The 13,428-nt window shown below is 36.9% G+C and overlaps 1 protein-coding gene across 5 annotated transcripts in view; it reads right to left on the minus strand.

Moving 5' to 3' along the window:
* Positions 1-582: 582 nt before the first annotated feature.
* USO1 (USO1 vesicle transport factor) overlaps positions 583-13,428 on the minus strand; it is a gene marked incomplete at both ends in the record, with an annotated part of 108,364 nt that continues 95,518 nt past the window's right edge. For 4 of the 5 annotated variants that reach the window (XM_080697562.1, XM_080697560.1, XM_080697561.1 and 1 more), the window contains 5 exons: positions 583-666; positions 1,185-1,400; positions 3,239-3,346; positions 6,953-7,051; positions 13,067-13,153. In XM_080697562.1, coding sequence (XP_080553688.1) covers positions 583-666; positions 1,185-1,400; positions 3,239-3,346; positions 6,953-7,051; positions 13,067-13,153 — 594 coding nt within the window. The remainder of the gene's footprint in view (positions 667-1,184; positions 1,401-3,238; positions 3,347-6,952; positions 7,052-13,066; positions 13,154-13,428) is intronic. The other variant, XM_080697563.1, reaches the window with a different exon arrangement.

The following is a 13,428-nucleotide window of genomic DNA, read 5'->3' on the forward strand; positions in this document are numbered from 1 at the left end:
GTGTGTGTGTGTATGTGGTACTGGGGATTGAACCCAGGGGCATTCTACCCCTGAGCTACACCCCCAGCCCTATTTTTAATTCTTTATTTTGGAACAGGGTCTCACTAAGTTGTGGAGGGCCTCACTGTGTAGCTGAGGATGGCCTCGAGCCTGTGATACTCCTGTCTCAGTCTCCCAAGTATCGGGATTACAAGCATGTGCTATTATCATACCTGGCTCAAATCAAATGTGTTAATATTTAAACGTCACACATTCTAAAAATTAAACAACCAATGAACTAATAAGGCAAATAGCATTGCCACCACATGCCTTAAAATGGCATATTTTTCGGCATTTAAGTTTCTTTGCAAATTACATCTTGGGATAGATCAGGTAAATTTAAATAAAATAATGTGTTCTGCATGGTTTCAGGGTTTTTAACATGAGTGGCAAATTTTAAAAAATACATCAATAGTCTTATTAGTGAATGTTTTCCACTTGGTTTCTAAATCTTTTATTTTCTGTGGAGGCAAACCAAAGCTCTTGCAAGATTCCACCTTCAAAATTACAATGCAATGTCTATCATTCCTAGAGACCTTAAAGCTAGTCCTGGTCCTTGCAGCCATCTTCATTTTCATCATCCTCATCCTCTTGGTCTCCAGATTCAAGCTCATCTTCTTCTTCAATCTAAGAGAAAAAAAAAACATTTAATATTATAAAGATTTGTTTACTTCACACTCACAGATAATACATGATAACTGTATACATGTAATATACATGTTGATAAATTATGTATTCTAGTAGTTACAGAAGAATATAAGCCATCTGATTTCCTTGATTTAATACTCAAGGCTCCCTGTCATTTTTAATACAAATGAGATATATCAGTTAACTACCGATAAATGTGTAAACTTCTCTATATACAAATCTGTCCAAGATAATGGCACACTTGGGTGGTGAGAATCTTGTTACCACAGGAGCAATCATATCAATTCACTTTCTAGGCTAAAGGTATGCAATAAAATGGATTTAATCTATGTCTTAATTCACAAAACAGTGAAAGAAATGTAGGTAATACCATATTCATAAACCCACTTAAATAAATCTGTAACACAGGCACAACTTTTCTATGCTACATTAAAAGTTTTTTAAATAACTCAAAAGAAACATAATGCAAATCATTTTTTGAAACATTTCAATCTTACTGGATGACCAAGATCCTTGAGTTTATTTTTCAATGACAGTATTTTCTGATCTTGATCGGCCAACAGCACTAAGAGATCATCTTGTTCTTTTTTAGAGTCTGTAATTTCCAACTCTAGGTTTTTCTTCTGATTTTGTAAAATAGCAATAGTGCTGTTCGCTGAATCCAGCTGCTCTTTAATGACAGTTCTTTCTTCAGACAGAGCTTTAACTTCATTCTAGGAAGAGAAAAATGAAAATGAGTATTTACTTTTCCAGAGATTTTAACAGTTTCTTTCTAGACAAATCTCTATACTTGTCTAATTTTAAGTGTTTAGGGGTGAGAGTTAAAGGCAAATGAGGCTCAAAACACATAAACAGCCAGTATCATAAGAATTTATTAGACCATTTATCAAAGATGCTATTGTGAAAAATTGAGTCAACATTCAAATTTAATTTTCAGTTAGATATTCCTCAAAACATCCTGAGATTAAAAAAAAACAACATCAAGCCAGACAGAGGAATAAACAGATTTTGAAAGAAAGAGCAAGAGAGCAAAACGTTTTATAGAAGCCTCTGTAGCAACAAAGTCGAACTTGAAACTCAAATTTAAACAAAAATAAGTCCACTTTATACCTAGAATTAAATGAGAAAAACTAATAATTTAAAATAAAAATCCAGCTGGGCGTGGTGGCGCACGCTTGTAATCCCCGCGCTTGGGAGGCAGAGACAGGAGGATCGCGCAGGTTCAAGCAAGCTGCACGTACTGGCTTAGGAGACCCTGTTTCCAAATAAAAGTGTAAAAATAGGTAGAAGGGCTTCCAGGAACCCCAGTACCACCAAAAAAAAAAAAAAAAAAAAAAAAGAAAAGAAAAGAAAAAAATAATCCATGGCTTGAAAATAAAATATTCTATTTAGGTAGAATACTTGGAAAGCTGAGGAGGAAAACCGCAAGTTCAAGGCCAGCCTCAGCAACTCAGTGAGACTATTTAAAAATAAAAAGTAAAAGGGCTGGGGGTAGCTTAGAAGTAGAATGTTCCTGGATTCAATTCCCAGCACCACCACCACCAAAAATAAACCACCTCTGGTCACAAATCAAAAAGTATAAATATATGTTATTTTCCTTTTTTTCATTTTCTCCTTCATGAAGTCATTTATTTATTTAATCAATGTCACCTTTTTCCTTTCTTCAAGTTATTTATTCTGAGGTGTATGTCCCATACAGGCTGGCAGAATTTAATGCTCCTGCGTTCCTCAGCATTATGAGAAGACTACATGTGGCTTGTGAGTTGCCAAATATCTATTCTTTGTTATTATTTGACACTGATGTTGATAAGAAAACTTAAATATTTTCAAAAATTTTTACTTTTGAAACATATGCATACATATTCTTATTTTGTGTTCAATATCATTTAAAATAGCATTAAAGAAACTTTTTTGTGCCATCTTTAGTCATCAAAATAGGAATGAAAATGTGAGATAAAATGACACTCATCAGCTTCTTCATATACATATGGATCTGAGAGATCAAATGAAATGTGTGTGTGTGTGTGTATGTGTGTGTGTGGGGGGGGGTGCTGGGAATTAAACCCAGGGACATTCTATCTCTGAGCTACACCTCCAGCCTGATTTTCTGTTCTTTTTATTTTGAAACAGGTACTTGCAGAGGGCCCCAATAAGCAGCTGATGCTGGCTGAAAACCTGGATCCTCCTGTCTCAGCCTCCCAAGTACTGGGATTACAAGCCCGTGCCACCACACCTGGCAAATGAAATAATTAGCTGGGTGTGGTGGCAAATCCCTGTAATCCCAGTACTTGGGAGGCTGAATGAAGCAGGAGGATCACAGGTTTGAGGCCAGCCTCAGCAACTTAGTGAGACTCTGTTTCAAAATAAAAAGGAAAAAGGGCTGAGGGTGTGTATCTCAGAAGTAAAATGCTCCTGGGTTCAATCCCGAGTACCACAATAGAAAGACAGACACAGACAGACAAAAAGGAAAAAAGAAACTCTAAAGGAAATAAATTTCCTGCAGTTCATCTCTTATCTCACACTGTAAATAAAAGTTTCACCAAAAGCCAACCTTTAATTCTTTAGTCTCTTGTAGTAATGCTGATAGTCTTCCCTCTATGTCAGTAGTTTTAGCAGCTACTAAAGTCTCACTCTCTCCTTGTACAGAAACTGATTTTGCCTGAAAGTAGAAATTGGAGAAAAAAGTTTTTCAACAGTACAACCTAACACAGTGGTGCATGCCTTTAACCCAAGCACTTGGGAGGCTGTACAGTAGCATCACAGGTTTGAGGCCAACCTCAACAACCAAGTAAGGCCCTCCAACAATTTAGAGATGCTGTTCAAAATAAAAAATAAATAGGGATAGGAGTGTAGCTCAGGGAGAGAAGGTCTCAGGGTTTAATCCCCAGTACCACACACGCACAAAAAGTTACAAACAACATAAATATTCAAAGAGGTGATTTAATCAATACTATTTTGAAATTTCACTTACAGTAACAGAAAATATTAACTCTTTATGTATTTATGTGTAACAAAGTGCTCTCCACTGATCCATGAGCTGTCCTCATGGTAGAACAGTGTTAGATTTTATTGGAACATGAGGAGGGCTGGGCTAAGCTGCTTCAAGCTCAGCTCAGCAAAGTAATCAACAAGGGTCCTTGTATAGCTATAACATGATATCTAATAAGCAGTGATTAGTTTCCAAAGCTTTTACCCTCATAAGCTTCTTATAGTTAGAATCTACACTATCATTTCAGATAGAAAGGTAGAGGAATTGAGCCAAATGCCACTGATTGGTGAAATATAAGTATCTTCCTCTGGATACCAGGAAGTGGGTGCTAAGGCAATAAATACTTATTTTTTCTTTTTTTAATTGAGAATAAATGGTATGCATTTAAATTGTGCTTGGTGCCCTCTCCCCCCAACCCCTACCCCCCCAAACAATGAGTGTCCAGCGTAACGATGCTATATTCATTCTTTTACACATGTTCAGATGTAGTTCCTCCATTAATCAAGTTCATCCTTCTACCTCTCCTATCCTTCCATTCAGACTTTGCTGAGATTTCCCTTCCCTTATCTGGAGTCCCTCTGGTATCCCCAGTGCTTCCTAGTTTGGTCATATTAGAGAAAACATATGTCCCTTTTCTTTCTGTGCTTGGCCGATCACACTTAACATAATATTCTCCAGGTCTTTCCATCTTCTTACGAATGCCATGATTTTGTTCTTTATAGCTGAATAGAATTCCATTGTGTGTATTTCCCATAATTTTGAAATCCATTCATCTGTTGATGGAGACCTGGGTTCGTTCCATATTTTGGCTATTACAAATTGTGCTGCTATGAACATAGGTATGCATATGTTACTGTAGTTCTCTGATTCCAACACCTTTGGAAAGATACCCAGGAGCGGTAGAGCTGGATCATATGGTGAATCTATTCCCAGTTTTCTAAGGAATCTCCACACAGATCTCCATATTGGCTGAACTAGTTTGCACTCCCACCAAAGGTGTAAAAGAGTTCCTCTTTCCACGCATCCTTGCCAGCATTTGTTGTTATTTGATTTCTTTATGCTTGCCAATCTGACTGGGGTTAGATGAAATCTCAGTGTAGTTTTAATTTGCAACTGCTTGATGACTAATGATGTAGAACATCTTTTCATGTATCTATTGGCCATTTGTATCTCTTCTTTTGTAAAGTGTCTACTCAGTTTAGTTGCCCATTTCTTGATTGGGTTGTTTGTTTTGCTAGTGTACAGTCTTTTAAGCTCTTTGTATATTCTGCATATTAGCCCACTATCAGAGTGGTGGCTGGTGAAGATCTTCTCCCATTCTATAGGCTTTCTCTTTAGGTTCTTGATGGTTTCCTTTGATGAGCAGAAACTTTTTAGTTTGATGCCATCTCACTTGTTAATTATTGCTTTAATTCCCTGAGCTTTGGAGGTCTTGTTGAGAAAGTTACTGCCTGTGCCTATATGTTAGAGTGTTGGGCCTATGCCCTCTTCTAAATAACTTCACAGTCTCTGGTCTAATTTCTAAGTCTTTGATCCATCTCGAGTTGATTCCTGTGCATGGTGAGAGGTAAGGATTTAGTTCCATCTTTCTACAAATGGATAGTCAGTTCTCCCAGCACCATTTGTTGAAAAGGCTTTCTTTTCTCCAGTGTATGAGTTTGGCCCCTTTGTCAAAGATTGACTGTAGGTGTGTGGATTTGTTTCTGTATCTTCTATTCTGTTCCTCTGGTCAGTATGCCTGTTATTGTGCCAATACCATGCTGTTTTTTTACTACTATTGATCTCTAGTATAATTTGAAGTCTGGGATTGTGATGCCTCCTACATGGTTCTTATTGCTGAGAATTGCTTTGGCTATTCTGGGTCTTTTCTTTCTCCATATATAAAATTCATGATTGATTTTTCTAGGTCTATGAAGAACGTAGTTGGTATTTTAATGGGAAATGCATTGACTCTATAGATCACTTTTGGCAGAATGGCCATTTTGATATTTATTCTGCCTATCCATGAGCATGGGAGATCTTTCCATCTTCCAAGGTCTTCAATTTCTTTCTTAATGTTTTATAGCTTTTTTTGTAAAGGTCTTTTACATCTTTGGTTAGGTTTATTCCTAGGTATTTTATTGGTTTTGAGGTTATGGTAAATGGAATTGTTTTCTTTATTTCTTTCATTGTGGATTCACTGTTGGCATAAAGAAAAGCCACTGATTTCTTTAGGTTGATTTTGTATCCTGCAATTTTGATGAATTGGTTAATCAGCTCGAGTAGTCTTTTGGTTGAGTCTGTTGGGTCTTTTAAATAAAAGATCATGTCATCTGTGAATAAGGATAATTTTAATTCCTCTCTTCCTATTTGAATTCCTTTGATTTCCTTCTCTTGTCTTATTGCTGTGGCAAGAGTCTCGAGGACTATATTGAAAAGGAGTGGTGATAGTGGACATCCTTGTCTTGTTCCTGATTTTAGAGAAAATTCTTGCGTTTTTTTTTTCCCCATTCAGTATGATGTTGGCTTTGGGTTTACAGTATATTGCCTTAATGATGCTGAAATACATTCCTTCTATTTCAATTTTCTGTAGTGTTTTTAACATAAATGGATGTTGGATTTTGTCGAATGCTTTTTCAGCATCTATTGCTATGATGATGTGGTTTTTGTTCTCAGTTCTATTTATGTGGTGAATAACATATATTGATTTGTGTATGTTGAACCAGCCTTGTTTTTCTGGGATGAAACTAACTTGGCAATAAATACTTTAAAATGTGAAAGTGGCTTTGGAAATAGGGCCTGGGGAGAAGCTGTAAAGGTTTTGAGATACATGTTAGACAAAGCTTAAATAATTTCAAAGAGAATGTTGGTAGAAATATGAATACTAAGCTGGGCGTGGGGGTGCATTCTTGTCATCCCAGCATTTGAGAAGCTGAGACTGGAAGATCGTGGTTCGTGGACAGCCTCAGCTACTTAGTGAGGCCCTCTGCAACACAGTGAGACCCTGTTTCAAAAATAAAGAATAAACAGTAGGGCCGGGGGTGTAGCTCAGAGGTAGAATGCCCCTGGGTTCCATTCCCATTACTGCAAAAGGAAAAGGAACAGGATGTAGTAAAATAAACCATTCTGTAACTGAATAAATAAGCCTGGAGAATTTGACTACAGAATCACTGCCATCATAGCCAGGCACTCTATGCTACTAGCCCTCTGATAAACCTGCTTCTTTTTCATGGTGATTGAGAAATAAAATGTATTTACTTTCAGAAGGAAAAAAAGGACTGAAAAAAATTAACTTACATATGCTTCTGTTTTCTGTAACAGCTCATGCTTTTCTGTCTGTAATCTGTTGATTTCTATAGATTGTGAGTTCAACTCAGACTTCAATGCTGCCAATTCCTGAAAGACAAAAATAGATAAACTATATCATTAAATAATGTTAACTTCATTAAGGAAATGTGTATTTACAGGAAGAAATTTGAAAAAAATATTTCCTTTCTTGACCTTACCCTCTAAAGTTTAGATATCTAACTCTAAATAACTATTCTTGAACTCCCTGAGTTTGATATGAAAATTTATGCACATTCATTTTCCTCTGAGCCCTTTGAATTTGCATGCGAAAAATCATAAAATGGGGAGGGGGGAAGTGAGCAAGCAGAGGATGAAGAAAGTCATAAGAAAGAACAATAAAATCGGGGAGTTTCAGAAAGTTAATTTACAGTGGTGACTGATAGCACACTGAGAAAGCTAAAACCTAGGCTGAGCATTGGGAAAGTCAAGCTGGCATCTGACTTAGTACCACTAGGTACCTTTAGAAATTAGGTAAAAACGGGGTTTAAAAACTGCAGGACTAGCTGGCCGTGGTGGCGCTCCCAAGTACTTGTAATCCCAGTACTTGGAAGGCTGAGACAGAAGGATTTCAGGTTTGAGGACAGCCTCAGTAAGTAGTTAGACTCTCATCAACCTATGAGACCCTGTTTCAAATAAGAATGAAATAGGGCTGGGTATATAGCTCAAAGGTAGAATGCCCCTTGCTTCAATCTCCAAAAACAAAACCCCTTCAGGACTGGATGTGGTAGCACATGCCTATAATACCAGCTACTTAGGAGGCTGAGACAGAAGAATTGCAGTTTGAGGCCAGCCTAGGCAACTTAACAAGATCCTGTTTCAAAATAAAAAAGTAGCCGGGCACGGTGGCGCACAGCTTGTAATCCCCGCGCTTGGGAGGCAGAGATAGGAGGATCGCAAAGGTTCGAAGCCAGCTGTGCTGGCTTAAGAGACCGTTTCCAAATAAAAAAGTGTAAAAATAGGTCTGGGAGGTTAGCCAGGAGGTAGAAGGGTTTCCAGGAACACCAGTACCACCAAAAATAAATAAATAAATAAAATTAAAAAAGTAAAATAGGGCTGGAGGTGTAGCCAGAGGTAAAATATCCCTGGGTTCAATCCCCAGTACCAAACAAATGAACAAAACCAAAACACATATTACTTTCATAATAAGAAAGAAAGGAGAATAGGATGAACTGAAGAAAGGAAAGAGAAAAAATTTTCAAAACAATTCTGTTTAGCGGTATATATTAATGAGCAATCTGATTCTTTTCTAAGTTTTCTAATTCTTACATTATTTAGTTCTACATCTAACAGTTCCTCATTTCATTAGATGAAAAATACATCTAATTTTCTCATTGACTAGAGATAAAGCTCTACCATCTAGTTTAACAGGAATTATTAATATTATAAATTAGGGGGAGATTCAAAATGGCAACTGCAGGACGCAGCACATCGCAGTAGCTGGAACAAATAAAGTTCAACTACCGAGAAGGCAGCATCTTGACAAACAAAGTAAACAAAGCTCACGAACCAAAACAGAAACAAGAACCATGGTGGAAGAAATCCAGTACTCTGAACTGTGAGATCCATTGCAAAAAGCCTTAGCAGGCACCTGGAGCAGCCGCTGGCACCATTTTAGGCCACCGGACCAAACTGCAAGTGCGGCTCTAGTGCTGCTGACTTTGGTGCTGCAGTTCCAAGAAATCCCAACACATTATCCAAATCTTGAAGTACAGAAAGCGGTGGCAGAGCTCCAACATCTTAAGTGACCAGCACCATGCTTTAGGGATGCAGAAAAAGATCCAAAAGTCTGTGTGCTCACCAGAGGCGACACCTGCAGTGGTGCCCTGTGCCCTCCAGAGACCTGGCAGCAGGACAGGCAGGTAACCGTTGCATTACTCAGTACTTGGCGGACAACCAAACAGAGAAGCTGAAGGACCCCAGCAGGCTAAGGCCAGGCAGCCCATCTCGGAGTCAGTCCAGTTAGAACTTCCAGAGATACAGGAAAGGTGCTCAAGGCACAGTACATGCACAGCGTCACAGGTGGTCGCTCCAAGACTATATTAGACGCCCTTCTGCTGGTGTGGGTAGGAAAGTGCAGGCCCAGGGTGGGAAGGAGCAGAGTAGACAGCCTGAGCCCATGGCAGAGAACATGGAGCCAATGCTGGAGGGTGCGCAGAGTCCAGGGCTGGAGGCGCATGGAGCAATGGGTGGAAAAGCGCAGAACTTACATGGAACTCATTAACAGTGACACCTATGCCCTGACATCTAAACACAAAGCTGTCAGAGGTGGCGAGATAGGTGCAAACATTCATAGAGTGGGTTCAAAAGCTGACAATAGGTTATGAAGCAAATGAGAGACATTGAAATATACTGCAGACTCTATCACTGTGAACAGACATACAAATATTATACGGGCCCCGGCCCTATATATGTAAATTAACAGGGCTGCTAGTTTTTTGTTTTTGTTTTTTAGTTTTGTTTCTCTCTGACACTATTGCTAGTTCTTTTTTATTTTATATAAAATATAAATTTTATTTTATATAAAATCTCTTATTCTTTTTTCTTTTTTTGTCTTTGATTTGTAATTGTAAGTTTTTGTAACCTGTTTTGTTACTTTATTTGTGTTTGTTTGTTCCTCCCCCCATTTCTTTTACAAATTTCCTCACTCTAGCCTATCTACTCTCTTCTCTCAAAACTTTTCTTTTTTCCCTTACTGTATCTCCTTGTTTTATATTCAAGCTATATTTCACATCTCCATACGTAAATACTAACTACAAGAGTCCCACTATCTAACCTTCTCACATTCTCAACCAGATACTAACTTATTATACTTAAATTCTTATTCAATGTAATCATATTCTCTACTTTACCCGACTCCTGTACCCATCACTCCAACTCCTACCCCCTTACCCAATCCTCACCATTTAAAAAGAAACTGCTTACCTGCTGATACCTCTAAATTCCTACTACTAATACTGGATCAGACAAAATACCCACAGAATCACACACAAAAGAGAAGATGTTAACAACTCAGGAAAAAAAAGCTTGAGAACCCTGAAAATATGAGAACTAGCAACAGTGAGGAAATAAGGGAAATCACAAATACTGACCTACAAGAAAGAGAATTCTGAATTCTAATCTTCAATATGATGAAAAACCTCACAGGAAGTGTATAGGGAATGAAAGAAGAAATGGAGACATTAAGAAAGAATTAGAAAGAGGTCTGGAATGAAATGAAAGAGTCAATAAATGAAATGAAGACAGCAATAGAAAGAAATTCTGGAAGATTAGATGAGATGGAAAATATAATATCACTGTTAGAAGACAGTTCATTCAAAACTGAAAGCACAGTCAACAGCATACAGAAGTCATTACAGCAACAAAACCTAAATATCTAACAACTATGGGACAACATAAAATGTCCTAACTTACAAATAAAAGGCACTGAAGAAAGGATAGAGGTACAGAGAAAGGGTATTCGTAATCTCTTCAGAGAAATAATTTCAGAGAAATATCCAAACATGGAAAGAGACTTGGACATACACGTTCAGGATACATACAGAACACAGTTAAGACAAGATTAAAGAAGGACCTCCCCACGCTACATAATAAGCAAAATGACCAACAGAGAGGCCAAGGAAAGAATCTTAAAAGCAGTGAGAACAAAAGAATGGGTGACATATGGGAGCAAAACAATAAAAATCACCTCAAACTTTACAACCTAAGTCATGAATGCCAGGAGAGACTGGTATGATATAATTCAGACCCTGAAAAAAACAACTGCTATATCCAGCAAGGTTATTATTCAAAATTGATGGAGAAACAAGTGTTTCAAGATAAGCAGAATCTCAAAAAATTCATGAATACAAAGCCAACACTAGAGAAAATACATAAAGAAATAAACCATAAAGAAGAAAAAAGAAGCAAATTTCAGAACCAGAGAAGTGATGAAGTTGATCAGTGGGGCAACTAAGTAAAGAAGAAATAACATTATATCAAACAGAAGACAGGACACAAAATAACAGAAAACAAAAATCATATTTCAATAATAACCCTAAACATCAAAGGGCTTAACTCACCAATTAAAAGACAGACTGGCAATGTGGATTTAAAAACATAATCCAAATATATGCTGCTTGCAATAAATTCACCTTACAGCCAAAGACATTCATAGAATGAAAGTGAAAGGATGGAAAAAGATATATCATGCTAATGGAGACCAAAAACAGGCAAGGGCAGCAATGCTGATATCCAACAAAACAGACTTTAAGCTAAAACACATCAGAAGAGACAAAGCGGGACATTTCCTTTTAGTAAATGGAACAATCCACCAAGAAGATATAATGATAGTAAATGTTTATGCCCCAAATGTGAGTACAGCCACATTTGTAAAACAAACACTTCAGGACAGCAGATCTCAAATAGACCCAAATACAATAATATTGGAAGACTTCAATAGACCCAAATACAATAATATTGGGAGATGCCAATAGTTCGATTTTCAAAGCAAATGATGAATAAAGACTCTTCAGAACTAAAGAAAACTATAAAACAAATGGACCTAATATACATATACAGAATATTTCAACCAGGAACTGCAGAATACACATTCTTCTCAGCAGCACATGGAAACTACTCCAAAACAGATCACATCCTGGGCCACAAAGCAAGCACTAGCAAATTCAAAAGATGTAATATAATTCCCTGCATCTTTTCAGACCACAATGGAATGAAAGCAGAAATCAAGAAAAGGAAGACCAAACTATTTAAATAATGGAGATTAAATGATAAACTACTGAGTGATGAGTGGGTAAGATCAGAAATAAGGGGAGAAATAACAAAATTTCTTTAATGAAAATAGAGACAACTTACCAAAATATATAAGACATTTTGAAGGCAGTGAAAGAGGAAAGTTTAAAGCATTAAGTGCCCACATAAGAAGAACAGAGAGTTGCCAAGTTAGCAACCTAATGACACATCTCAAGGACCTAGAAAAACTTCCACAGTCTAATCCCAAAGCCAGCAGAAGGCAGGAAATAATTAAAATTGGAGCAGAAATAAATGAAATAGAGAATAAAAAGACAATTCAAAGAATTAACAAAACAAAAAGCTGGTTCTTTGAAAAGGTTAATAAGACTGACAAACCCTGGGCCAACCTAACCAAAAGACAGATAGAATCAAGGCTAATCATTAAAATCAGAAATGAAAAAAAGAGACACCACAGACAGTGGGGAAATTCAAAGAATTATCAGAAGCTTTTTTGAAAATTTATACTCCAATAGACTGGAAAACATGGAAGAAAATGATAGATTTCTAAGCACATATAACCTAACTAAATTGAACCGAGAGGACATAGCAAGCCTAAACCAAGCAAGCAAAGAAACAGGGGGAGTAGGAGGAAGGCATCAAGCACTGTATGCCATTTCCAATATGATCCACATAAAAATAAAAACAGGCAAAAAGCCACAGTCAAAAAAAAAAAAAGATAAATTATCCAAGTAGAAAAAAGTCTAATTTGCTTTTCTACATATTATCAATTACCACAGCAGAAAAAGCTATTTTGTTTTTCAGCTGCAGTCATCTAACTGAAATATATACAAGTTGATTCTTTTTTCCAAATCTACAATACAACAATTTTATGGCCAAGCAATTATCTAAGTCAACAATATATGAAAATTAGAAATAAGATTTTATACCTTATTTGCAGCTTATAAATATATATATGTTTCCTTAATTGTTTTTAACTGATAATCAATAATCTTGGTGAGATACTAGGAACTATTAAAATAACAACAAAAAATAAAACAGTAACAAGCAAAATACCACTACTGTATTAAAAACTTAGCTTCTGGGGAGCTGGGGATATAGCTCCATGGTAGCCTAGTATGTGTGAGGCCCTGATTTTCATCCCTAGCACCATAACAAAAAGAAATAAAAACAGCTTCTTGATTTTTAAATGGCCGTTTTAACTATCAGATTTTGGTTATATCTGACAAAGTAGTTCTAGATTAATAAAACTGTAGGGCTGTTGCTGTATTATAATTAAATAGACAAAACAGAACCTGGATCAAGCTGTAAAATCACCTGTTTTAATTCTGCAACTTGTTCAGATTCTCTGGCTGCAGCTACTGTTGACTGTTCATTCATGTCAGACGATGTTTGAGAAGATTTCTACAAGTAAAATAGAAAATAATCTGTGAAATAAACTCAGAAAGAAAAAATCTCAAATAGAACTGTACATATCTAGGCTCTATCTTAGAGATACAAAAAGTTTTTTTTTTTTTTTTTTTTTTTTGTGGTACTGGGGTTCCTGGATACCCTTCTACCTCTGGGCTACACTCCCAGACCCATTTATATATTTTTTTTATTTGGAAACAGGGTCTCTTAAGCCAGTGCAGCTGATTTGAACCTGCGTGATCCTGTCTCTGCCTCCCACGCATGGGGAT

Source organism: Muscardinus avellanarius, assembly GCF_963383645.1.
Source record: "Muscardinus avellanarius genome assembly, chromosome: 6".
In the NCBI taxonomy this organism is placed as follows: Eukaryota; Metazoa; Chordata; class Mammalia; order Rodentia; family Gliridae; genus Muscardinus; species Muscardinus avellanarius.